General features: G+C 44.8%; 1 protein-coding gene across 1 annotated transcript in view; it reads right to left on the bottom strand.

The window, feature by feature from the left end:
- Window positions 1–24,696, bottom strand: part of LOC122478343 (ankyrin repeat domain-containing protein 26-like) — a 242,014-nt gene extending 217,318 nt beyond the window's left edge. The window contains exons 1-4 of the mRNA XM_043571969.1: window positions 24,507–24,696; window positions 24,030–24,085; window positions 19,052–19,088; window positions 13,674–13,746 (exon numbers count right to left, since the gene is read on the bottom strand). Coding sequence (XP_043427904.1) covers window positions 13,674–13,746; window positions 19,052–19,088; window positions 24,030–24,085; window positions 24,507–24,670 — 330 coding nt within the window. The 5' untranslated portion in view covers window positions 24,671–24,696. The remainder of the gene's footprint in view (window positions 1–13,673; window positions 13,747–19,051; window positions 19,089–24,029; window positions 24,086–24,506) is intronic.
- Between the last annotated feature and the right edge of the window lie 3,009 nt (window positions 24,697–27,705).

Genomic DNA, 27,705 nt, shown 5'->3' with positions numbered 1-27,705 from the left:
TCTTTTAGGATGTAAAAACCATTCTTCTCTGCTCAAGAGCAGTTTCACAAAAAGGCTGGACTTGGCCAAGGGGACCCCTGGTATAAAGCCCCCAGCACTGTGCCTGGGGCGCATATGAGGCCAAAATAAAAAGCAGCCCGGTTGCCACCTGCTCCTCTGAGGCCTGCTGCCTCAGTCCTGACTCAGGGCCTACCCGACCCCACCTGGGGTCTCAGGTGGTCGGCGCCTGGCAGTGCAGGTGGGTGAGTAACGCTGAGCCAGCAGGAGCTAAAGAGACGGAGGCCCCTTGACTCTCGCGGCTGCCAGAAACTCGCAGCGGAGAGGCTGGTTAACGCAGGATATCTGGAGGGTGTCAGGGTGGCTTTAAAAATCGTTCTCGGCATTTGGGCAAAGTGAAGAGGAGAGGGGAAGAGCAGAGCGCAGGTTTTGCTGCTCTGCCTCCCCTGCAAGCGCCCTGGGCGCTGAGGACCTAGCAGGCAGCGTCTCCGGCTGTGCCTTGGACCACGGACCCTCAGACGCTGCTCCCCAAAGGCGGCGCCATGGGCTCCGCTCTGTGCCCTCGCTCACCTGTGCCTCCGGCCAGGTGCCCCTCCCTACATGCTCCAGCGGGCTAAGTGCAACTCAGGCTTCAGCCCAGATGTCCCCTCCTCCCGGGAGTCTTCCTGGCCTCTGCCTACCCGAGCAGGGATCAGTGTACCTCTTCCATGTTCTGTGAACAAAATCTCCTCCTACATCTTCCCCCAAAACCAAGGGGGAGGGGAAGCTCTCTGTCTGCTGATGCCAAGCTTGCAGGCTGTACCCCAAGAGCGGCCGGGCAACACTCCCCCTCCCCGCAGAGACAGGCGAAGCATAAAGCCAATGCACAGAAAATCAGCACAGAGACGGGAAAACAGAGAAGGCCCTCATGACATCATCGGGACCCCTGGACAGAACTGCACCTGAAGCTGGCAGTCTGCACCCCAACTTCCCATACCCTTGAACCAATAAAATCAGTTTTTTGAGATTCTTTCCCTTTTGGCTTTGTGTTTCTGGACTTCTTTATTGTTCTAGCTAGCTTTGCAAGGGATTCCCCACAGTGAAATGGGTGAGGCTGGCTACAGCACCCTGCTGTGCTGCTTCTCAAGTTGTGTGACCTCAGTCCAGCCTCTAAACCTCTCTGAGCTTCGGTTTCCCTCATCAGTAAAGAGGAGTTGCTACTTGTACCTACTCGACAGGAAGCTTGCTTTGTGGATTGGTGATTTAGAGCAGTGGCTAATACGTGGGGGGTGTAAAGATGTCTTTATTTCTCAAAAAAGGGAGAAAAAAACAAAAGAAGGAAAAAGTCTACGATAGTTGCTATAATCTGAATTTACTAATGAAACATAACTTACTAAATAATACAAACTAAAGGACCATTCATTCAAGGTCCCAGGCATCACCCAAATCTCTTGAACTCTTGGGGCTTCAGCTATCTGGCTATTTTTAATTTAAGGTTTTATTTATTTTGAGGGAGGGGGAGGGAGGGAGGGAGGGGGAGTGAGGGAGGGAGGGAGGGAGAGAGAGAGGGAGAGAGAGAACAAGCCAGGAAAGGGCAGAGAGAGACAGAGTGAGAAAGAGAATCCCAAGCAGGCTCCCTGCTGTCAGCACAGAGCCTGACCCCAGGACTGAGAAATCATGACCCAAACTGAAATCAAGAGCCAGACGCTTAACTGACTGAACCACCAGGCACCTCTCAGCTACCTGATTTTTAAAGGGAGGCTCACTGCAAAGGGAGCTGTTCCCATCCTTTATAAACCCGAGTTCCTTCGAGATTCTGTGAGAAAAAAAAGTGTAAGAACCTATTCACTTGTCTTCCTGTACCTACTAGAAGAAAAACACACCGCCTCCCACTGGAGTTCAGCACTCTTAGCTGCTGACCCCCGGGGGCACAGAGTGCTTAAGTGGCAGGGCCAGGAGGCTCACGAGGGTGTTGGACCTTCTTTGGCTGAGGGATTACTTCCATGGGGCCAGTGACCCACCAGACTCAGAGGGGAGATCCAGCTGCCCACCTCAGGATGGCGAGGCAGTCAGGCGAGACTCAGCCTTCCTGACCTCCATTTGAGGGCTCATTCCTTTGGACCCCAAGAAATACCCCCTTCCAGGTCTCCAACACCCTGCCCCCCAGCCCAGGGCTTACCAGGGTGAGCAAGATCCTGTGCTAAAACATCTACAAGTTCGGATGTGACCAGACAGGGCAGCAAAACATCCTTCTGCAACTGAGTTATTTTTATTTAATTTATTTTAGAGAGCAAGAGAGAGAGTGCAAGTGGGGGAGAGGGGTGGGCGGGGGGGAGAAAGGAGGAGAGAGAGAGAGAATCGTAAGCAGCCTCCATGCTCAGTGTGGAGCCCAATACAGGGCTCGATCTCATGACTGTGAGATCATGACCCGAGCTGAAATTAGGAGTTGGACACTTAACCGACTGAGCCACCCAGGTGCCCCTCAACTCTCAAAGGGTAAGCCAAACACAGCGCCTGGTCCTTTCATAAATACCGGTGAATCTTCGGCAGCGACAGCACAATGTAGTGCCGTGTTGGTACGTGACCCCCTGCCATCCCATACATGAGGAAACGGAAGCCAGAAAGGTTCGTGAATCTGCCAAATGGCAGGGCTGGAACTTGAACTCAAGGCTGTCCAGCTGCAAAGCTGGGACCTTTCCCCAACTCCACATTCTCAGAGTAGCTCATAACCATATGCAGGTCATTGGCTTTGGCTCCAGGGTGATGCGGCGAAGGGTTCTAGAGCCAGAACCCCAAGCCGTACCACTGACAAAGTCCATGGCAAAAAAAAAAGATACTTATGTATATATATATATATATTTTTTTTTTCCTTTGTTCCCCTGTTCTGATTGTTTGTTTGTTTGTTGGATCGGGCATTTTCTCTATACTTTTCCAGATCCCCTTCTTCATTTTCCTCCCTCTCTTTCTGGATTAAGCCCTATAGCTCCTTTGAGTCACTGCCTGGTCTTTTTTCCCACTCCTGTCATTTCTCTTTTTGTTTGGGCTAAGGATTCCTCACCACCCTCTTCTCCTCTTTTCCAGGATTACTTCAACAAACATATCAAAGCACACCTGGTGGAAGGCCCAAGCCACCACTCCAAGTAGCGAGAAAAGCAGCCAAAGACGCACCAAAAGAGTGCACACAACACACTCCAAAAACATTTGTTCAACTACCAGGCCGTGGACCGTGTAGGACCCCTTTTTAATACAGTAGAACTCGCAGGTGTGGGACACAGAACAAGCTATTAAAACACAAAAAGGGCAGGAATCAGGCCAAAACGACGAAACTGAACAATTCTCCTCAGCTCTCTCCCCGGTATCTCACCGCTGCGTCAGTGCAGTTAGGCATCAGCAAATTAATGAGAGGAGAGAGGAGGCCCCTGCTCTTGGGCACCCGCAGGAACTTACTCCAGCTCCAAACACACCGTAAACACTTTCATCTAACGGAAGATAAGCTGTGAAATCGGATTTCTGAACCACAAGACAAGACATCACAGAATTTTCTGGCTGAAAGGCAGTAACACACTTCTTAATTGAAGAGTGGTCAGGAAAGAAAGCACATGGAGAGCAGTGCCCTGTGGCAGCTTGTGTAAAAACTGCATTCCATGCCAGGCCTGAAATGTCCCAAAGCTCAGTTCGCTATCAGCATCCCAGGTGGTGCAATTAATAAAGAGCTAGCGTGGGGCCACTGGCACAAACAAGGCAGCTCCTTAGAACCTGAACTTCCTATTTGTTCCATTCCTTGGGTAGGTAACGCCTGTTAATTACTCTGGAGTATTTTCCTTTAGAAATTATTTTGGCGAGGAGAGAGGGAAGATGGCGGCGTAGGAGGACGCTGGGCTCACCGCGCGTCCTGCTGATCACTTAGATTCCACCTACACCTGCCTAAATAACCCAGAAAACCGCCAGAGGATTAGCAGAACGGAGTCGCCAGAGCCAAGCACAGACGAGAGGCCCACGGAAGAGGGTAGGAAGGGCGGTGAGGCGGTGTGCGCTCCACGGACTGGCAGGAGAGAGCCGGGGCGGAGGGGCAGCCTGCCAGCCAAGCAGAGCCCCCCAAGTCTGGCTGGCAAAAGCGGAGGGGCCGGACGGCGTGTGTTCCGACAGCAAGCGCGACTTAGAGTCTGGGAGGTCATAAGTTAACAGCTCTGCTCGGGAAGCGGGAAGGCTGGAGGACAAAGGGAAGGAGAGTTGCTGAGCCCCCGGACGACAGAGCTCAACTTGGCGGGGAACAAAGGCGCTCGCCAGCGCCATCTCCCTCGCCCATCCCCCAGCCAAAATCCCAAAGGGAAACAGTTCCTGCCAGGGAACTTGCTTGCTCCGCGCAAACACCCAACTCTGTGCTTCTGCGGAGCCAAACCTCCGGCAGCGGATCTGACTCCCTCCTGCTGACATAGGGCCCCTCCTGAAGTGGATCACCTAAGGAGCAGCGAGCTAAGCCTGCCCCTCCTGCCCCCGTGCACCTTGCCTACCCACCCCAGCTAAGACGCCAGATCCCCAGCATCACAAGCCTGGCAGGGTGCAAGTAGCCCAGACGGGCCACGCCACCCCACAGTGAATCCCGCCCCTAGGAGAGGGGAAGAGAAGGCACACACCAGTCTGACTGTGGCCCCAGCACTGGGCTGGGGGCAGACATCAGGTCGGAGTGCGGCCCCGCCCAACAACTCCAGTTATACACCACAGCACAGGGGAAGTGCCCTGCAGGTCCCCACCACTCCAGGGACTATCCAAAATGACCAAGCGGAAGAATTCCCCTCAGAAGAATCTCCAGGAAATAACAACAGCTAATGAACTGATCAAAAAGGATTTAAATAATATAACAGAAAGTGAACTTAGAATAATAGTCATAAAATTAATCGCTGGGCTTGAAAACAGTATAGAGGACAGCAGAGAATCTCTTGCTACAGAGATCAAGGGACTAAGGAACAGTCACGAGGAGCTGAAAAACGCTTTAAACGAAATGCAAAACAAAATGGAAACCACGACGGCTCGGATTGAAGAGGCAGAGGAGAGAATAGGTGAACTAGAAGATAAAGTTATGGAAAAAGAGGAAGCTGAGAAAAAGAGAGATAAAAAAATCCAGGAGTATGAGGGGAAAATGAGAGAACTAAGTGATACACTAAAAAGAAATAATATACGCATAATTGGTATCCCAGAGGAGGAAGAGAGAGGGAAAGGTGCTGAAGGGGTACTTGAAGAAATTATAGCTGAGAACTTCCCTGAACTGGGGAAGGAAAAAGGCATTGAAATCCAAGAGGCACAGAGAACTCCCTTCAGACGTAACTTGAATCGATCTTCTGCACGACATATCATAGTGAAACTGGCAAAATACAAGGATAAAGAGAAAATTCTGAAAGCAGCAAGGGATAAACGTGCCCTCACATATAAAGAGAGACCTATAAGACTCGTGACTGATCTCTCTTTTGAAACTTGGCAGGCCAGAAAGAATTGGCACGAGACCTTCAGTGTGCTAAACAGAAAAAATATGCAGCCGAGAATCCTTTATCCAGCACGTCTGTCATTTAGAAGAGAAGGAGAAATAAAGGTGTTCCAAAACAAACAAAAACTGAAGGAATTTGTCACCACTAAACCAGCCCTACAAGAGATCGTAAGGGGGACCCTGTGAGACAAAGTATCAGAGACATCGCTACAAGCATGAAACCTACAGACATCACAATGACTCTAAACCCGTATCTTTCTATAATAGCACTGAATGTAAATGGATTAAATGCGCCAACCAAAAGACATAGGGTATCAGAATGGATAAAAAAACAAGACCCATCTATTTGCTGTCTACAAGAGACTCATTTTAGACCTGAGGACACCTTTGGATTGAGAGTGAGGGGATGGAGAACTATTTATCATGTGACTGGAAGCCAAAAGAAAGCTGGAGTAGCCATACTTATATCAGACAAACTAGACTTTAAATTAAAGGCTGTAACAAGAGATGAGGAAGGGCATTATATAATAGTTACAGGGTCTATCCATCAGGAAGAGCTAACAATTATAAATGTCTATGCACCGAATACCGGAGCCCCCAAATATATAAAACAATTACTCATAAACATAAGCAACCTTATCGATAGGAATGTGGTAATTGCAGGGGACTTTAACACCCCACTTACAGAAATGGATAGATCATCTAGACACACTGTCAATAAAGAAACAAGGACCCTGAATGAGACATTGGATCAGATGGACTTGACAGATATATTTAGAACTCTGCATCCCAAAGCAACAGAATATACTTTCTTCTCGAGTGCACATGGAACATTCTCCAAGATAGATCATATACTGGGTCACAAAACAGCCCTTCATAAGTTTACAAGAATTGAAATTATACCATGCATACTTTCAGACCACAATGCTATGAAGCTTGAAATCAACCACAGGAAAAAGTCTGGAAAACCTCCAAAAGCAGGGAGGTTAAAGAACACCCTACTAACGAATGAGTGGGTCAACCAGGCAATTAGAGAAGAAATTAAAAAATATATGGACACAAACGAAAATGAAAATACAACAATCCAAACGCTTTGGGACGCAGCGAAGGCAGTCCTGAGAGGAAAATACATCGCAATCCAGGCCTATCTCAAGAAACAAGAAAAATCCCAAATACATAATCTAACAGCACACCTAAAGGAAATAGAAGCAGAACAGCAAAGGCAGCCTAAACCCAGCAGCAGAAGAGAAATAATAAAGATCAGAGCAGAAATAAACAATATAGAGTCTAAAAAAATGGTAGAGCAGATCAACGAAACCAAGAGTTGGTTTTTTGAAAAAATAAACAAAATTGACAAACCTCTAGCCAGGCTTCTCAAAAAGAAAAGGGAGATGACCCAAATAGATAAAATCATGAATGAAAATGGAATTATTACAACCAATCCCTCAGAAATACAAGCAATTATCAGGGAATAATATGAAAAATTATGTGCCAACAAATTGGACAACCTGGAAGAAATGGACAAATTCCTAAACACCCACACTCTTCCAAAACTCAATCAGGAGGAAATAGAAAGCTTGAACAGACCCATAACCAGCGAAGAAATTGGATCAGTTACCAAAAATCTCCCAAGAAATAAGAGTCCAGGACCAGATGGCTTCCCAGGGGAGTTCTACCAGACGTTTAAAGCAGAGATAATACCTATCCTTCTCAAGCTATTCCAAGAAATAGAAGGGGAAGGAAAACTTCCAGACTCATTCTATGAAGCCAGTATTACTTTCATTCCTAAACCAGACAGAGACCCAGTAAAAAAAGAGAACTACAGGCCAATATCCCTGATGAATATGGATGCAAAAATTCTCAATAAGATACTACCAAATCGAATTCAATGGCATATAAAAAGAATTATTCACCATGACCAAGTGGGATTCATTCCTGGCATGCAGGGCTGGTTCAACATTCGCAAATCAATCAACGTGATACATCACATTAACAAAAAAAAAAAAAGAGAAGAACCATGTGATCCTGTCAATCGATGCAGAAAAGGCCTTTGACAAAATCCAGCACCCTTTATTAATAAAAACCCTTGAGAAAGTCGGGATAGAAGGAACATACTTAAAGATCATAAAACCCATTTATGAAAATCCCACAGCTAACATCATCCTCAACGGGGAAAAACTGAGAGCTTTTTCCCTGAGATCAGGAACACGACAGGGATGTCCACTCTCACCGCTGTTGTTTAACATAGTGTTGGAAGTGCTAGCATCAGCAATCAGACAACTAAAGGAAATCCAAGGCATCAAAATTGGCAAAGATGAATTTAAGCTTTCACTTTTTGCAGATGACATGATATTATACATGGAAAATCCGATAGACTCCACCAAAAGTCTGCTAGAACTGACACATGAATTCAGCAAAGTTGCAGGACACAAAATCAATGTACAGAAATCATTTGCATTCTTATACACTAACAATGAAGCAACAGAAACAAATAAAGAAACTGATCCCATTCACAATTGCACCAAGAAGCATAAAATACCTAGGAATAAATCTAACCAAAGATGTCAAAGATCTGTATGCTGAAAACTATAGAAAACTTATGAAAGTAATTGAATAAGATTTAAAGAAATGGAAAGACATTCCCTGCTCATGGATTGGAAGAATAAATATTGTCAAAATGTCAATACTACCCAAAGCTATCTACACATTCAATGCAATCCCAATCAAAATTGCACCAGCATTCTTCTCGAAGCTAGAACAAGCAATCTTAAAATTCATATGGAACCACAAAAGGCCCCGAATAGCCAAAGGAATTTTGAAGAAGAAGACCAAAGCAGGAGGCATCACAATCCCAGACTTTAGCCTCTACTACAAAGCTGTCATCATCAAGACAGTATGGTATTGGCACAAAAACAGACACATAGACCAATGGAATAGAATAGAAACCCCAGAACTAGACCCACAAACGTATGGCCAACTCATCTTTGACAAAGCAGGAAAGAACATCCAATGGAAAAAAGACAGTCTCTTTAACAAATGGTGCTGGGAGAACTGGACAGCAACATGCAAAAGGTTGAAACTAGACCACTTTCTCACACCATTCACAAAAATAAACTCAAAATGGATAAAGGACCTGAATGTGAGACAGGAAACCATCAAAACCTTAGAGGAGAAAGCAGGAAAAGACCTCTCTGACCTCATCCGTAGCAATCTCTTACTCGACATATCCCCAAAGGCAAGGGAATTAAAAGCAAAAGTGAATTACTGGGACCTTATGAAGATATAAAGCTTCTGCACAGCAAAGGAAACAACCAACAAAACTAAAAGGCAACGAACGGAATGGGAAAAGATATTTGCAAATGACATATCGGACAAAGGGCTAGTATCCAAAATCTATAAAGAGCTCACCAAACTCCACACCCAAAAAACAAATTACCCAGTGAAGAAATAGGCAGAAAACATGAATAGACACTTCTCTAAAGAAGACATCCGGATGGCCAACAGGCACATGAAAAGATGTTCAACGTCGCTCCTTATCAGGGAAATACAAATCAAAACCACACTCAGATATCACCTCACGCCAGTCAGAGTGGCCAAAATGAACAAATCAGGAGACAATAGATGCTGGAGAGGATGTGGAGAAACGGGAACCCTCTTGCACTGTTGGTGGGAATGCAAATTGGTGCAGCCACTCTGGAAAGCAGTGCGGAGGTTCCTCAGAAAATTAAAAATAGACCTACCCTATGACCCAGCAATAGCACTGCTAGGAATTTATCCAAGGGATACAGGAGTACTGATGCATAGGGGCACTTGTACCCCAATGTTTATAGCAGCACTCTCAACAATAGCCAAATTATGGAAAGAGCCTAAATGTCCATCAACTGATGAATGGATAAAGAAACTGTGGTTTATATACACAATGGAATACTACGTGGCAATGAGAAAAAATGAAATATGGCCTTTTGTAGCAACGTGGATGGAACTGGAGAGTGTGATGCTAAGTGAAATAAGCCATACAGAGAAAGACAGATACCATATGGTTTCACTCTTATGTGGATCCTGAGAAACTTAACAGAAACCCATGGGGAAGGGGAAGGAAAAAAAAAAGAGGTTAGAGTGGGAGAGAGCCAAAGCATAAGAGACTGTTAAAAACTGAGAACAAACTGAGGATTGATGGAGGGTGGGAGGGAGGGGAGGGTGGGTGATGGGTACTGAGGAGGGAACCTTTTGGGATGAGCACAGGGTATTGTATGGAAACCAATTTGACAATAAATTTCATATATTTAAAAACTAAAAATTCTCCTCAAAAAATTTCCAGGAAGAAAGGACAGCCAGAGAAGTGCTCAAAAGAGACAGAAACAATATATCTGAGCACGTTTTTGGAATAACACTCATAAGACGCATAGCCAGGCTTGAAACCAAGCATACAAGATAGCAATCTACTGCTTCAGAGATCAAGGACCTAAGGAATGGTCACCATGAATGCCGAAAATGAAATGTTGTGAACGAGTTACAAAACAAACTGGATGCAGTGACAGCAAGGATGGGAGAAGCAGAAGAGAGAATCAGTGAAATAGAAGATACAATTGTGGACAAAGATGAAGCAGAGAAAGGAAATTACTAGACCACGAGGCAGGTACTAGAGATCTAATTGATTCGGTGAGATGAAATATTAGCCACATAATAGGAGTCCCAGAAGAAGAAGAGTGAGAGAAAGGGGCAGAAGGTTTATTTGAACAACTTATACCTGAGAACTTCCCTCTTCTGGGGAAGGAAACAGGCATCCAAGGTCTGGGGGCACAGAGAATTCCCTTCCAAATCAACAAAACCAGGGCAACACCATGACATGTCAAAGCAAAACTGGAAAAATACAAAGATCAAGAGAGAATTCTGAAAGCAGCTTGGGACAAACGGGTCTTAATCTACAAGGGAAGACACATAAGGGTAGCAGCAGACCTGTCCAAAGAAACTTGTCATGGCAGAAGGGAGGGGTAGGAAACGGTCAATGTGCTGAATGGGAACATATGCAGCAAAGAATCCTTTCCCCAGCAAGGCTGTCGTATGAATAGAAAGAGAGAGAAAGGCTTTCCCAGACAAACAAAACCTAATGGAGTTCATGACCACTAAACCAGCCCTAGAGGAGATCCTAAGGGGCGACTCTGTGAGTGGAAAGCAGCAGAGACTACAAAGGACCAGAGGCCTCACCAAAAGCATGAAACCTTAAGATAACACAATGACACTGAATCCATATCTTTAACTAATCCCTCTGAATGTCAATGGACTCAATGCCCCAATCAAAAGACACAGGGAATCAGAATGGATAAAACACAAAGCAAAACCAAAGAACAAGATCCATCTATATGCTGTCAACAAGACAGCCCCCAGGACACCTCCAGAGTCAAAGTGAAGCTATGGGGAACCACCTATCATGCTACTAGAAGTCAAAAGAAAGCTGGAGTCGCCATACTTCCACCAGACAGACTAGATTTTAAACCAGAGACTCTAGTAACAGATTCAGAAGGGCGTTTTATCACAATTAAGGGGTCTATCCACCAAGAGGAGCTAACAATTACAAATGTTTATGCCCCCAAAGTGAAACGCCCACATATATGAATCGATGAATCACAAACATGAATAAATGTATAAACAGAAATACCATGATTGTAGACGACTTTAAGACTCCACGCATGGCAATAGGCAGATCGTCAAGGCAGAAAATCAGTACGGAAACACAGATCCAGTGTGTCACTGGACCAGATGTATTCAGATATACACAGATATATATTGGCCTTCATATATACATTTATATACCTGGATATCAACACCGATATATTGAGATCTTTTCATCCAACAGCAGTAGAATGCACATTTCTCTTAAGTGCACATAGAACATTCTCCAATATAAGTGACATCTTGGGTCACAAAACAGCCCTCCAGAAATATAAAAGGACTGAGATCATACCTTGCATAGTTTCAGATCACAACAATGAGCACTTACTCATTCTTTCTCTCTCTCACTCTCTTTCCAAGAGAAATACAAACATTACAAAAACATTTAGCTCAGCTCCTTCCAAGAAAGAGAAGAAAAGAATAATAAACCTTGTGGGGCAATGAGCCATGGATGAAAACCACACACAGACAGTAGAATTCCATAACCAATATGTTGACAATGGAGTTGACAGAAAGTGATGTACTAAAAGAACAGACACTAAAGAAATGTTTTCTGCAAAGAAAAATTAGGGTAGGGGTAAACCATTAAAAAAGAGCATGGTGGGGGGAACACGTAGGTGGCTCAGTCAGTTCAGCGTCCAACTTCAGCTCATGAGTCATGATCTCCCGGTTTGTGGGTTTGAGCCCCACATTGAGCTCTGTGTTGACAGCTCGGAGCTGGAGCCTACTTTGGATTCTGTGTCTCCCTCTGTCTATGCCCCTACCCTGTTTGCACTCTCTCTCTCTCGCTCCAAAATAAATAAACTTTAAAAAAATAAAAAAATACCTTAAAAAGCATGGGGGGAGAAGAGGAAAAAAGGTAAAAAATATAAGACATGACCAATCAATCAAGCATGAGCTTAAGACAAGGAAGAAAAGGAGAAATGTGAGCCAAGTAAGGTAAGTGGAAACAACATACATTTTTCAACAGGTACGTAAGTAGGACTGGGAATAAACTATGAGCAATAGTCTCTTTTAAACCTTTTAAAGATATATATATATATAGATATATATATATATATATATATACATATATATATAATGTATACGTAAAACAGAGGCTTTGATTCACAGTATATCCCTAATAATACTGACTTTTATCACTCTACAGTTATCTGGTTATAAATACTGTAATAAAGAATTTAAGTTTTTTCACGATAAAATAAATTGTTCAATTGCTGGCATCTATCGCTTCCTAAAAGCTATCAACTCTTACTAGACTAACAAAAGAACAGAAAAAGAGAGGTTCCTAACACATCAACTTTCACTATGGAGAAAGAATTGGGAATGAGAATTCTAGGAAGTAATGTGAACCTTCAAAGGACGTATGTAATGGGACACAGATGGGGTTGAAAAAACAAAGGCTGAGGACCTTTTCTCTGCAATTCTAAGCTCACAATGGGAGGAGACTAAAGATATATGGTAACCTTCTTTCGTATGTAACTCCTGATTTTCTCAATAGAATCGCTTTGCGTTTATACGTATTAAACACTAAACGGAATATAAACTGAAGCCTTACTTTTTAAATTCACATATTTAATTGTGATACATCATGCGTATTTCATTACTTTTCAAATTCCATTCTACGGAATTCCATTTCCCTACTCATTTTTTCACATTCAAAACCTATGACATTGCTTCTTCCAAGCAAGACTTCATTCTAGGAGCTCCAGGAGTCAAACAAGTATGTTTCCTAACCTCCAGTAGCTTATAATGATTTAGGGGCTTTGAAATGAATATTTAAATAAATAGCAGATGTCTGAAACTTTAAATTTTAGAATCTGACACAAGGACTAGGAGGGGATATTTTTAAAAGCTAGAATATGAAAGATTTCTGAAATTAGAAACTTGACAACTTGGCTAAGAAGAGCCTCTGCTCATAGGGCTACTCTTCTCAGCAAAATATGTATTCTTCAGGGAGATGCACAATTTTCACTTACTCTTCATGGAGTTATTTAAAAATACAGGGGAACACCTTTGTAAGGTAAATGTTGAGAAATAATGCAAACATCTAAATTTCTACATTTTCTAATATTATTTTAGTCTAAATATAGAACAAAGGATAGAGACCAAGGAAAATCCTGTATCTCACCAGAATAAAACTTGCCCGGGGCGGGGGCCACGTACAATAGATACTTGGATCCAATAAGATTTCCTTTAGGCATGAGTATTATCAGTCATGTTACTATCACGGTAAGAATCCTTATCCTTAACCAAATGTCGCATTTCCTCCATTATGGGAAAGATTTTCCCAATATAATTTTACCGTCATTATATATTTTCCAGCCCATTCTTTTCTCAGCCTCCACCTCTAGGATTTACCAAAGTAAAACAAAACAAAACAAAACAAAAAATTCAACACGTCATGTATCTGTCAAGGGGTTTGTTCTTGCTAACTTTCCATTACACACATAAAATGATGATACAGGCTACTGTTAAATTTTAAGAGTAAATACTGGAGAAAACTAAATTCAGAGCAGGAAGTGAGTTTCACAGGTGGGTACTTTACCTTGGTACCGAAATCTAAGCCTTGGCTAGGTGATGTAGGCCATGAATCATCAGGACCAGGTTTGTCGGAAAGCCTTTAGAGCAAAAATATACAACAAAAACATGTTCATTTATTTAAACACAAAATTTCAAAAATTAAGGGAAAGCTCAGCTATCTGTTTATTCAATGAAGTTTCTTGGTATAATTAAAAGTTGGCCTCTGGTTTTTTCATTAAGTTTTATTTTCATTCCAGTAATAGGAACATCCAGTGATGTATTAGTTTAATATAGTGTTTCACCAACTCCATACTCACCCCGTGCTCATCATGACAAGGGCACTTCTTCATCCCCATCACCTCCTTCACCCCTCCCACCACTCAGCTCCTCTCTGGAAACCATCTGTTTGGTCTCGGCAATTAAGAGCCTGTTTCTTGGTTTGTCTCTCCCCTTTTGTTCCTCCTTTTGCTCACTCGTTGTTTCTTAAGTGCTACATGAGTAAAATCAGATGGTATTTGTCTTTCCCTGACTTTGCTTACCATACTACTCTCAGACTGAATCCAGGTGAGCAAATGGCAAGATTTCATTGTTTTATGGTTGAGTAATATTCCAGAGTGTGTGTGTTGTGTATGCATATACATATACACACACAAACATAAATATAGGACTTCTTCTTCGTTCACTCATTTGTCAATGGACCCTTGCGCTGGGTATTGGAAATAATGCTGCAATAAACACAGGGGTGCGTGTGTCCCATGGAATTCGTGTTTTTGTATTCTCTTGGGTAGTATCCAGTAGTGCAATTACTGGATCATAGGATACTTCTGTTTTTAAGTTTTGGAGGAACCTCCATACTGTTTTCCACAGGGGCTTCACCCATTTGCATTTCCACCATCAGTGCAAAAGGTTTCCTTTGTCTCCACATCCTCGCAGACACTTGCTTCTTGTGTCCTGGAGTTTAGCCATTCTGACAGGTGTGACGTGGTATCTCGTTGTAGTTTTGGGGAGCATCTTTTCATGTGTCTGTTGACCATCTGTATGTTGTCTTTGGAAAAATGTCTGGTCATGTCTTCTGCTCATTTTTAAACTGGGCTTTTTTGGAGGGGGGGGGATGTTGACTTGTATCAATTTTTTATACATTGTGGATACTAACCCTTTACTGGATTTGCAAAATATTTGCAAACATGTTCTCCCATCCCAGAGGTTGCCTTTTAGTTTTGACGGTTTCCTTCACTGTGCAAAAGCTTTGCAGGTTGATGTAGTCACCATAGTTTGTTCTTGCTTTGTTTCCCTTGGCTCAGGAGACAGAACTAGTAAAATGTTGCTACAGCCACAGTCAGAGAAATGACGGCCTGTGCTCTCTTTAAGGATATTTTATGGTTTCAGGTCTCACACTTACGTCTTTAATTCCTTTTGAGTTTCTTTGTGTGTATGGTAAAGAAATTGCTCCAGGTTCATTCTTTGCATGTGGCTTGTCCACTCTTCCCAACACCATTTGGTGAAGAGACGGCCTTTTCCCCACTGCATAGTCTTTCCTGTTTGTGGAAGATGAACTGACCATACAGTGGTGGATTTAGTTCTGGGTTTTCGGTTCTAGTCCATTGAGCTATGTGGCTACTTTTTACGCCAGTACCCACCATACTGTTTGGATTACTACAGCTTTGGGATAAAATTGAAATCTGAGATTGTGATACCTCCAGGTTTCCTCTTTTGCAATATTGCTTTGGCCATTCAAGGCCTTTTGTGGTTCTATACAACGTTTAGGATTGTTTGTCTAGCTCTGTGACAAATGCTGTTGGTACACTGACAGGGATTGCATTACATCTGTAGATTGCTTTGGGTAGTGTAGACACTTTCAAAATAAGTATTCTTCCCATCTATGAGCATCGGATGTCTTTCTCTTTCCGTCACCTTCAATTTCTTTCATCAGTGTTTTACGGATTCCAGAGTGCAGGTCTTTCAAAATTTGGACCCCGTTTTAAAAAAGCTTTCAGTTCTCTATTTTGCCTCCACCTCTCCTAACCTGTGAAATCTCCAGGAAAGACCCAGTCTGAGTTTCCATGACCAAGGGTGACAGGCAGGGAATTCTCTGAAATGGTTGAAAATTAAATCTATAAACGTTACCACAATGACTTCTCACCTCACATCTGTCAGAATGGCTCCATTTCAACACACAGGAAACAATAAGGGTTGCTCAGGGTGTGGAGAAAAAACAACCCTTGTGCACCAGTCATGCAATGTAAATTGGTATCGCCACAGTGAAAGCCAGAGTGGACGGGCCTCAACAAATTAAAAATACAAATACCATAGGATCCAGTAATTCCACTAGTGGGTATTTATTTACCCAAGGGAAATGGAAATACTAATTTGAAAAGATATATGCACTCCTATCATTATTGCAGCATTATTTACAATAGACAAGCTATGGAAGCAACCCAAGTGTCCACCAGTACATGAACAGACCACACACACACAAACGCATACACACACGCATACACACATACACACACACACAAACACACACAGACACACAATGGAATATTATGCAGCTATAAAACAGAATGAGATCTTGCCACGTGTAACATCATGGATATACCTTGACGTAGGAGGCTAAGTGAAATAAGTCAGTCAGAGAAAGACAAATCCTATATGATTTCACTTCTTTGTAGAATCTAAAAAGGGGAACAAATGAACAAACAGAGAAAAAGCAGAAACAGGCCCATAAATGCAGAGAATTGACTGTTGCCAGAAGAGCGGGCCAGTGGGGGTATGGACAAAATGGGTGACGGGGAGAGGGAAGTTCAGGGTTCCAATTATAGAATGAATAAATCACAAGGCTCAAAGGTACAGCATAGGGAATCTAGTCAGTGGTATCGTAATAGCATCATACATTAACAGATGGGAGCTACGCTTATGGCGAGCATCGTGGAACATCTAGAGATGTTGCATCACATATTACATTGTGTGTCAGGTAGACCTCCATTTAATAGACCAAATTTAAGGTTTCTATGTTATGAGTGGAAGTACTAACTAGAGATTAAAAGATTAAAAATTCCAAAGGCCAACTTTGTTCCTACACTGCTCTTGCCTTATTTAGGTCCATAATAACTAACAAGACCTTCCACGCCTTCAGGGAGAGACACTGTGATCAAAATGGTCCTGGTAGTTGTGCCTCTATTTCTCTATACGCTGCCTGAATATTTTCTTCCCGATGAGCTCCCACTGCTATATCACTCTTCGGCATGGTTCAGTGGCATTCTCCAACCTTTCAATCTTTAGCCTATGAAGGCACAGACTCGTACAAGAATGGGCTCAAATGACCGAGGGTAGGAGCCATGTCCTGCTCCCGGAGAACATGCTAATTGAGAGTCTCAGTCATCCACACAGTCTCCTCAACATAGGCATGTTATCACCTATCCAGATGAAGCTCCCTAACTGATTTGACAAGTCAGTCCTACCCCTGCCCAGCCCTCCAGGTACATGGGAAGGGCATCAAAGATTTAGGAAAAGAGGTGGAGTGAGGAGACAGCTTGCCTTGGGCCATACATCTCTGTTGTTCAGAATCTCCACCCCCCACCCCAATTCCTTCAGAGGATCTAAGCCATCCTCCCTCAGTTGGGGTGGAAGTAGATGATATCATAGTTCTATTTGCTGTAAACAGACTCTTCCCAGCAGCTCAAATGATTTTTAATCTCTCTCATCAGAAAATCTGAAGTATGCTCGCACCTTCAATGAACCCAACACACACAAAACCATAAACCTGGTCGGGACCCTCTTGAACACTCTAGTTGAATATGCCTTTCTAAACAACTCCACTAATCCTGGGTCCTTCATTCCTGTCTTTCACCTTTATCTCACTTGGCATAAACCCCCATATTCTGATGTCTCTTCTAAAACTCTTATTCCTATCCAACTCAGTGTTGTTCTTCTTGAAACCTGCTCTCTTCTGTTAATTTGATTCTTACTCTCCTTCATTGTGTTCATTAGACCCACTCTCCAGCTTTGTATTATTAAAACATTTCCCTGCACAATGAAGACAAAAAACAAAGAAGGAAAGGAAAGAAAGAAACCAAGAAAAGAACCCGAATTGAAATCTCATTTCTGTCACGTATCATATCCAAACAGGTCACTTCAATCTCTTTTGTGTTTCAAATTCTCCATGGAAACAACCATTGGGCAAGGAGGTTAAACAGAGGTTGAAGTACCAGAGGGTATTTTGAAGAATTAATCTCTGAGGTTCCCTAAATCGTGAGATTCTAAGTGCTTTTGATTTGGCCTCTGGAAAAATGGAGAGTCCTTCGCTAGCAGAAGTGGAAAAATTAATGGAAAAAAAAATACCAAGAAAACCAGAGAAGAAAGTAAAAAGGCAAAAACACAGTACAGAAAAGTCATGGGGAAACACATCTCCAAACAAAGAAAAAGCTGCCTAGAACTAGTCAAGGGTACTAACCCAAAGGGAAACCAGACTGGGAACTTAGGCAACAGAGAATCATACAGCAAAATCCTCGAAAGAGAGGCTGAATTTAATTAACGTAACATGGTCTACAACTAGATATCCTTCCCTTACAGAAAAATCATTTGGCTCAAAAGAGGAGATATCACCACATCTAAGGTGCTGCTTGACAAGATCTTGCTTATTATGTAAAAGCCGTGACACCATGGCCATAGCTGACATCCACCCTAAAATCTCTGATGGCAAAAACAAGGGACTAGTTACCACTGCACTAATGACTTTTGTTAGCACTAGTGGTCAAATATATAAGAGCAAATGCTTGGACTAACCTGGATTCTTAAGAAAACCCTAAATTAGAGTTCCGACATCATTACCTTTGACATTCTGAATTGATCTGCACTAGGATCTGTATCTTCATCTCAGAGCTGCTGAGGAACCAGAGAATGGATGTGGAAGCTTCACGGGCTGATGGGCAAACCCCTCAGCTACCCATTAACTATGGAATCATGGGGCGAGTAATCCACCTCCCTGAACCGCATTTGCCAAAGAAATAAAACGTAGGCTACGATAACACAGCTACTTTGCAAAGCTATGCGGTGACTATACAACTGAACAGATGTTACCCATAAGAAATAGTGTCTAGTCCAGGGTAGAACACTCAACAACTCCTTTTGTTCTCTGCGTTCCCTTAGGAAACACATAATTTTCACTTCATTCATTTCCTTTCCTTTCCTTTCAATTTCCATTTCATTTCATTTCATTCCTTTATACTTTGAGAGTGAGTGCACACAGAAAGAGGGGAAGATATCCCATGGAGCCTGTCAGCACAAAACCCAACGTGGGGCTTGAACTCACAAACCTGAGTGGAAATCAAGAGTCACACCCTTAACCGACTGAGCTCCCCAGGTGCCCCAACAAATGTCATCTTTACAAATCCATAAAAATCCTACCTGGTTATAGAGTCTTCCTCAGCATTCTTATCTCCTCCTAGAGAAGAAAGCAAAATACATGTTAAATCAACAATCGAAAAATAGAGGAAATTACAAGTGTATGGCTTATGATTGGTTAAAAAGTATGCCTTTGGGACCACACCTGGAAACCACACTACACTGAATGGTAATTATACGATTGGTAGGGTTCAAGCACTAAGAAATCTTACTTTCTCCTCTATTAAGACCAAAAGCAAAAATAGGTTTTATTGGAATTTGACACCTACAGGTGAAGTGATGTTTACATTGACCATCACTGACCGACTCTAAGACACTGGAGGAAAATGGTATTGTTAGGAGAATGATTATCAGAGCTGACAATGTCAATCTGAAACTAGCACGATTTTTCTGGACTTACACTATTAGAGTAGTTAAAAGAGAGTATGTTTATTTTGCTGTAACATGACAGAACTTCCCCAGCCCTTCAGTAGAGACTGTTCAGTTTCAGGATGAAACACCCCCTCACAAAGTGGGCTCTATAGCTATTGTCCTTTGCAGCATGGCCACACCATAGCAAGCACACTCTCCCTGACCTTATTTCCAATGGCAAGGTAAGTAAGAAGGATTTGGCATTCCACTTTGATAAAGTTCTAATCTCTTGGGACTGTCTCCTTCCATTGCTAGAGAGTCCATCTACACCCACCGCACATCACAGAGGAGGATGATCCCAATGTGAGTGCTATGTAATGGTTCACGATGTCATTTTTCTCAACCCTCCCCATTAGGTGACACACATCTAGAGAAATCATGCTTTTTTTCATGGAAGGCATAGGTCATCAGATCCTCTACTGAAGAGCAACAAAACAAAACAAAGGGCAAAGAATGTCTTGAATGCCGACCTTCAATTACCAGGGAATTTTAACTTTCTAAACATTCAAAGATATCCATTGTATGATTCTAACTACATGACACTCTGGAAAGAGCAAGGCTATGGAGGTAAGGGTTGGGGTGAATGTAGGGATAAAGGGGTACAGCACAGAGGACGTTTAAGGCAGTGAAACTCTTTCACACGATACCACAAAGGTGGACTCACATCATTACACATTTGTGAAAACTCATAGAATCTAGAACACCAAGGATGAACACTAATGCAAATTAGAGACTTGGCCTCAAAATGAAGAGTTAGTGTCCATATAAAACGCACCACTGTTCTCAGGGTACCTGGGTGGCTCAGTTGGTTCAGCGTCCAAGTCTGGATCTGAGCTCAGGTCATGATCTCACAGTTCATGGGATCAAGTCCTGCATCAGGCTCTGTGCTGACAGCACAGGATTCTTTCTCCCCTCTCCCTCTGCCCCTTGGCTGCTCACACACATGCATGCTCTCTCGCTCAAAACTAAACCAAGGAACTGAAAAAAATATACTAGTACAAACGGACCACTGTCATGCAAAAGGTTGACAACAGGGGAGGGTAGGCATGTACGGGGATATGGTATGTGGAGACTCTCTGTACTTCCTATTATATTTTGCTGTGAACTTAAAACTTCTGTAAAGAATAAGACTTATTAAATGTATAAAACAACACCAACAACAAAACATGGTATCCATTGAAGCCTCTCTTAGCGTATATTAACGCACGATACAGTCACCTTGAAAATTAAGATAGAGATCAAAGTAACACAGTAGGGGGACTGTCTCCCATAAGAAGTATATGAAAATACATAAAGCAAAATGCAAAAATACAAAAGTTATTTGTATACTTAGGCAAGAAAACAATTGGTGAATATGATCAAATATTATAACTATAAACAGGGATTCAGCACTATAGGAATCAAACCTGCGTTTTCCTTAAAATTAAGAGATTTTACTCTAATTTTAAGTCGAAAATCATTATGCTTATCATATCTAAGAATCATAATGAGGGGCGCCTGGGTGGCGCAGTCGGTTAAGCGTCCGACTTCAGCCAGGTCACGATCTCGCAGTCTGTGAGTTCGAGCCCCACGTCAGACTCTGGGCTGATGGCTCAGAGCCTGGAGCTTGTTTCCGATTCTGTGTCTCCCTCTCTCTTTGCCCCTTGCCTGTTCATGCTCTGTCTCTCTCTGTCCCAAAAATAAAAAATAAACGTTGAAAAAAAAATTAAAAAAAAAAAAAGAATCATAATGAAAGCTTAGCCACATAAAAAAAGATTATAATGACCTAATATTGCCCTAGTAATTTTTGTGCAAATACCGACTTCATATGGATGATGAAACTGAAACCATTACCATGGTAACCATCATATTACTTGCTAGTGCAATAAACTCTTAAGACAGCACCAAAAATTAAGTCAGGGCTATTAATTCCTATGCAGAACAGGTTTCATCCAGCGGGCCACAGAGGGCTACCCTCAGAACATCCTACTTGAATGACTGGCCCTTGGTGGTTCCCTGGGATCTTGGATTTCAGGAGGATTCCCACCATTCCCTAGCTGGTTAAGAGTCGCTCACTCTGCCTAAGTGCTGGTACAATCAATGTGCTTCAGGCCGCACACTTGATTTCCTTCTGGAAACCTGGAATTTGGGGACATGCTAAGGAGAAGATGGCTATGTGATTAGCATTTCATGAAACCTCGGGCACTGAGTATCCATAAGCCTCGTACTGACCGACAACATTTCACTTGTGCTGTCCTAATTTCATGCTGGAGGAATTTAGCACATCCTACTAACTCCACAGAGAAAGGATTCCTGGAAGCCTGCGCTTGGTCTCCTCTGGCCTTCACCCCATGCACGATATTGCTCGGTGCAGATTGGCCTTTCCAGCCTGTCCCCATACCAAACCACAGGCACGAGTACAAGTATATGCCGAGGTCTGTGAGCTCTTCTAGTCAATAATCAAATCTGGGTGTCGTTAGGGTGCCTCCAACACAACTGAGTTATACGAAATTTCTATTATTTGGGTTGATGTCTTACACGTGGTTACAGTCAGAAGGTTATGTCACAGAATACCTTTCCTGGAAACTCTTTCTCTTGGTATTTGCCTTGAAAAGTCCTACATTCCTATATATCCATTTGAAGAATGGTTTAAAAGGAATAGATGAAATCTTGATGTCAGAAAGCGTGCAACAAGCAACAATCCTATTTTACTCAGAAAAAAAAAAGAGAATCCTGGTGGTTGCCACTATGTTCTACCATATACAAGTTCCTCTCAAATATGAAAAATCAGTTAACTTTCTCCCACACACTAGGACTTAGTTCATTTTTTCTGGCAGATAGGAATCAAGAGAAGTAACAGGGATTGTTCTAGAAAAAACAGAACTATCAGACCCAGTATAAAAACATACTACTGATTATAGTTTTTTGTTTGTTTGTTTCCTTTCCTTCATTTCTTAGAAAATTAAAAAATAGTTCACCTATTAAAGGCAGTCATTGCCAAGATAATCAAAAGTCATAATTACTGTGTCCTCATTCCCGCTGCTCTCCTCTGTTCATCTGATAAAGTCCTACTCATTCTTCATGTCCAATTTAAATGCCTGCACACAACCTGGAAACCTCGGAATCTTCTGAGAGTTCTCTCTCACCCCCTAACTTTTTAGAGTCAGGAATCACAAATTCGTATTAAGTATACTGTTTCGGTCTCTGCTTTATCTTTCCCCTGCCAGCGCCCTAGTCAAACATGAGTTCTTAACTGATGATTTTCGCAGGGAAAAAAAAGGCACCAAATATTATTCTTATTTCTTAAATGATTAAAACAAAGTTAACCAAAACAAATGAGAAAGACACAAGGCCCAGAAAGAAAAATTAATGGAATAAATTGAACCCCCTGACGTTTTCAATCTACACAGCTGAAAGTTTCATAATGGCCTAATACTAGGCTAAGGAAACAGGAGCTTCCTTTGCCTCCCAGTCTCTTTATGTGGTTTCCTATAACCTATCCTCCATATGAGGCTTCAGCAAACTACGGCCACAGGCCAAATCCTACCTGCCATCTGGTTCTGTAAACAGTGTTTTCTTGGGGCATAGTCCCATGTCTTCACTTGCATACTGCTATGGCTGCTTTCACACTACAAGGGCAGAGCTCAGAGACCACATCACCTAAAACATTCACTGGCTCTTTAGGAAAAAGGCTTGGTGATCTGTATTTTATGCATCAACCGGAGTGTCCTAACTCAAATCTAATCCTATTAGTCTTCTGCCTCAAATCCTCCAAAATCCCTGCATCAAATACTGCTGGCTCCCTCCCTAAGAGCCATTGCACAGTCTTCATTCTTGCTAGAGAATCACAACTTTATTTGGATATTTATTGTCTCCATACACAGAGAAGGTGGCCTCACCCCGGCTTCAAAAAGAGAAAGGATTATTCTAAGCCAATCACAGAACCTGATTTACCAGGGACCCGTTGCGAATGAGTGTGTGACCTAACCTAGTCTTTAAGATGTTAGAGGAAGTCTGCTGCAAGCCTCTTCCTAGTGAAAAGAAACACCCAAAGGAAAGCAGTCCTTCCCACCCACTGGAAGTTGCCGTGCGAGAATGTGACACCTGGAGCCGTGGCTAATTAGCCACCCCGGAAAGGAGAAAGGAAAAGACCACCAGCTCCAAAACTGAACAAGAGACGACTGGCATCCTGATGACATCACTGAACCATCAAAACGTTTCTGGTTCCTGCTGTTTTAGTCACTGTTAGACGTCACCCATTACTTGCCGCTAAAAGCATTCCACCGAAGAAATTGCCCGAGGCCTATCGGGGAAGATCTACTCCTTCCTACAGCACTAAGAAACTTCCGTAAGCTTGTCTTCCCTAGGTATTCACCCCATTCCCAACCATTGTCCTAGCACACGTTTTCTACCAGCAAAACCCAGCTGCTCATAAATCCCGCTAAGGTCACTCGCACACCTTCGCCTCTGCACTGCTGTGTACCCCGCCAAGCACGTAATCGCGACAGTTTGCAAACACTGTCAAACACACAAATGTCGGCCCTTCTGCCTCTCTACCTGCCAAACTGAACGACTCACTCTGCACGCTTACCGTCGATTCTACCCAGTCCTTGAAAACTCGGATTCCTCACCGGGAGCTTACGGTACCTGGAACAAATGCCAACACAAAATAACAATGATCGCTACAAGCTCTACGAGACTCTGGCACCTAGTAAGCACTAAATAGAGTAAATAACACAAAGGACAGTGCTGAAAACAAACTCCTGGGGTGCAGAGCCTGGTTTGGGAACGTTTGTATTCTACAACAACAGGATAACACTTAGCAGCTAACAGGCACTGAAGAGTTACTTGTGAAGTGAACAAATGGACATGAATAAATTAAATTCCTCTGAAAATTCTTCTTAAAAACCACAGAAACTTTTCTGTTTCAAAAACCGCAGGGACAGCTCTCTTCTGTTATGAGCACCTTAATGATCCCAACGCTGTCTGCTCGATCTTTGGATCCATCTTTGGAAGCCCCTCCCCCAGGATCGCGCCCCGAGCCCCCGCCCCCGCCTGCGGCACCCACCTCCTTCTTGACGGTGCGCAGCAGCCTCTGTCGAGGGTCCGCCTCTGTGGGACGAGACGAGGGGGCACACGGTCAGCCCCGCGCTGGGGACGGGGCCGGGGCCGGGGCTGCCGTCCCGCCGCCCGCTCGCCCTGCGCCCGCTTAGCTGCGGCGCCGGAGGCCATGGCCGCGCGCGCTGCGTTCCAAGCCCAGGCGGCGGCGGGGCCTGCTCTCTGGCCGCGCAGCGTCAGCCGCGTTCGGCGGGGCCGAGCGCCCGGTTACGTCAGGCCGCGCCGCGCCTCCGCCCGCGCCGCGCCTCCGGTGACCCGCCGCCGCGCTTCCGGTGGGGCGCCGCCGCCGCCGCCGCCGCGCTTCCGGTGAGGAGCCGCCGCCGCCGCCGCCGCGCTTCCGGTGAGGAGCCGCCGCCGCCGCCGCCGCGCTTCCGGTGAGGAGCCGCCGCCGCACATCCGGTGAGGAGCCACCGCCGCCGCCGCGGCCCGCTCCCGGTGAGGAGCCGCCGCCGCCGCCGCCGCGCTTCCGGTGAGGAGCCGCCGCCGCCGCACATCCGGTGAGGAGCCGCCGCGGCCCCGCTTCCGGTGACGACCCGGCGCCGCAGACGCCGCGCTTCCGGTGAGGAGCCGCCGCCGCCCGCCGCGCAGCCTGGCCCCTGGCGGGAAGGTCCTCGGGGCGTCGCACGCTCTGGGCCCCTACCACCAGCAGCCCCGCCTCCGCGGGAAGCCCCGCCTCCCACGCCCGGCGGCCCAGCTCCCACTCCCCCTCCTTTGGGCAGGGCGGAAATGCAGCGTTCAGGCCCAGAGCAGCTCCTGGCCGGGCTGCAGGGAAGTGGCCTGAGGCGGTGGAGCCTGTTACTGACACGCTCCAAGCCCCATGGTTCCCGTCTTTAAATGGATGTAATAGAGGCGCCTGGGTGGCTCAGTCGGTTGAGTGTCCGACTTCGGCTCAGGCCGTGATCTCACGGTTCGCGGGTTCGAGCCCCGCGTCGGGCTCTGTGCTGACTGCTGAGAGCCTGGAACCTGTTTCCCATTCTGTCTCCCTCTGTCTGTGCCCCGACTCCGCTTGTGCTTTGTCTGTCTCTAAAATAAACAAACATTAAAATATATGTGTATGTATCCAATGGATGTACTAGGACCACCTCTTTGGAACGATACCAGACGCAAACGAGATAGTGAATATAAAGCACTTAACAGAGACCTAGGAAAAAACACCCGCAACCATAAAAGCTGCCGTCATCATCATCATCATCAGTATTATTATTACTGAGTCCTCCAAGACACAGTGGCTCTCCACCCAGATTGGCCGGGCCTTGCGTGGCTCCCTCCCCCGCACGCAGGTCACTGGGAGAGTGGCAGAGAGGGATCCTTCCAGGACCCCAATAGGGCACTTGTCTGCCAGGACTGAGTCAGCCAAGACCCTTTGCGACCAACGCTCCTTCCACCAGGTTCCTGACCGCGTCCACCCAGACGGCACCTCGGGTTTACAAACGTTTATTGACACCTACCACAGGCCAGGTTACTGTACTGAGGATACGGGAGTGAGCAAGTTGGGCAAAAGCCTGCCCTCACAGGGCGTAGGAGGTAGACAGAAAAACAAATAAGCAGATGATGTGGGATGTTGGAAGTTTCTGGAGAAAACTGAAGTAGGCAAAGGAGACAGGTGTATTTTTGAAGTAGGGTGCTTGAGGGAGGCCCCATGAGGAGATGCCATTGAGCAAAGAGGAGAAGCGTAGATTGGGGGATTTCTGGAGGAAGAGCATTCCAGGCAAAGGGAACAGCAAGTGCAAAGGCCCTGAGGTAGCAGGGTGCCACTGGGTGGGACAACTAGCTAGGAGGCCAGTGGGGCTGGAGTGGCATGAACAAGAAGGATTGGCAGTCTTCCAAGGTCCTGTTAAGGCTTTGAAGTCCTGCCCTCGAGAGCCCCCCCGGGTTTCAGCCCTCCGGTCACTAGGACTGGGGACAGCTCAGAGCAGCCCTCTTGCTGAGGAGATTCAGAGCCCCTTGTCTCCATGTGTCAGTGTCCTAAGCCAGAGAAGAGGATTTTGACTAGCCGAGGGAAAAGAAAAGAAGCTGGAAGGATAATGGGCATTCCCCGAGTCCAAGGGGGGCCTGGAGGACTGGGCTGAAAGCAAGGTAGCCCCAGAAAGAGAGACCCTTGGGAATAGTCGCCTGGCAAGGACAGAGTGGTTAGGGTGCCACCACTCAGGGGGAAGGAGCTCCAGCTGTTGGAGGTTCCCGTTCCAAGGACGGAGCATCCTACTGGCCTGGCCTGAGACCTACGCCTGCTTCTTGCTGGGCAAGGGGAGCCTCAGCCACAATCCCACCACCCCACTATCTCCACCGAGAGTCCCCGGGGGGGCCCAGAGAATGCGACATGGTTGCTTGGTAACCAACACCCCCCCCCATATACTAGAACCCTATATGGAGGACCTACTGTGTGCCAGCCACTGCATCAAGGGCTTTAGGGTTTGGGTTGCCTGCTTTCACCACAACACGGACATGAGCCCAAGCTTCACTTTTGGCCTGTTAATATTATCTCCTTCAATATATTACATTGTGAAAGGTGACATGAAATAGTCACTTATGTCAACAGGTTTTCCAACGGAGCCAGAGGCCAGGAAGGAGATGGGCCTTATGCACATCCTCACCGGTAGGAGAAGCACAAATGTTGGAACCGGGCCAAACACCTGCAGCTTGCTACAGTGAGAGACCCCGCTTAGTGATAGCCTTAGAAACCAGGTACGGTCACCAAGTTTACTTTCCTGCCACCAACACCAGTCTTGGTCATCAGAATTCGTAGTAAATGACTTATACAAGCATTCCCTCTTGTCTTCAAAAACCTCTTACTTTTATTCCCTGGATGGGGGTGGGGAGGGTAGAGGCACTCTTTTGGTTGCTGCCCACAGGTGTCTTTCCCAAACTGCAATTCTGAGACCCCAAATAAATAACCTTGCTTTTTATTTCAGCTCTGCCTCTTCTCTCAGTTGACAGCTTACATCCTGCATTTGCTAAGTAGGAATGCACAAATGCTTTCTTCACAGCTTCTAGGCCTCTGAATTTTGATACAATTTGAAACCTGTGGGGGTGGTGGGCGGAGGAATTCAAGCACAGCACAAAGCATCTTGATATATTGATCAACTGAATTCATCAGTTGTTAACTGCGATTCATCAACTGTTAACATTTGCTGCCTTAACTTGATGTTCTC

The sequence above is a fragment of the Prionailurus bengalensis genome, unplaced genomic scaffold (assembly GCF_016509475.1).
Source record: "Prionailurus bengalensis isolate Pbe53 unplaced genomic scaffold, Fcat_Pben_1.1_paternal_pri Un_scaffold_51, whole genome shotgun sequence".
NCBI classification, from domain to species: Eukaryota; Metazoa; Chordata; class Mammalia; order Carnivora; family Felidae; genus Prionailurus; species Prionailurus bengalensis.
Note: the sequence above shows the minus strand (reverse complement) of the source record. Positions and strands in the feature narration are given on the sequence as shown.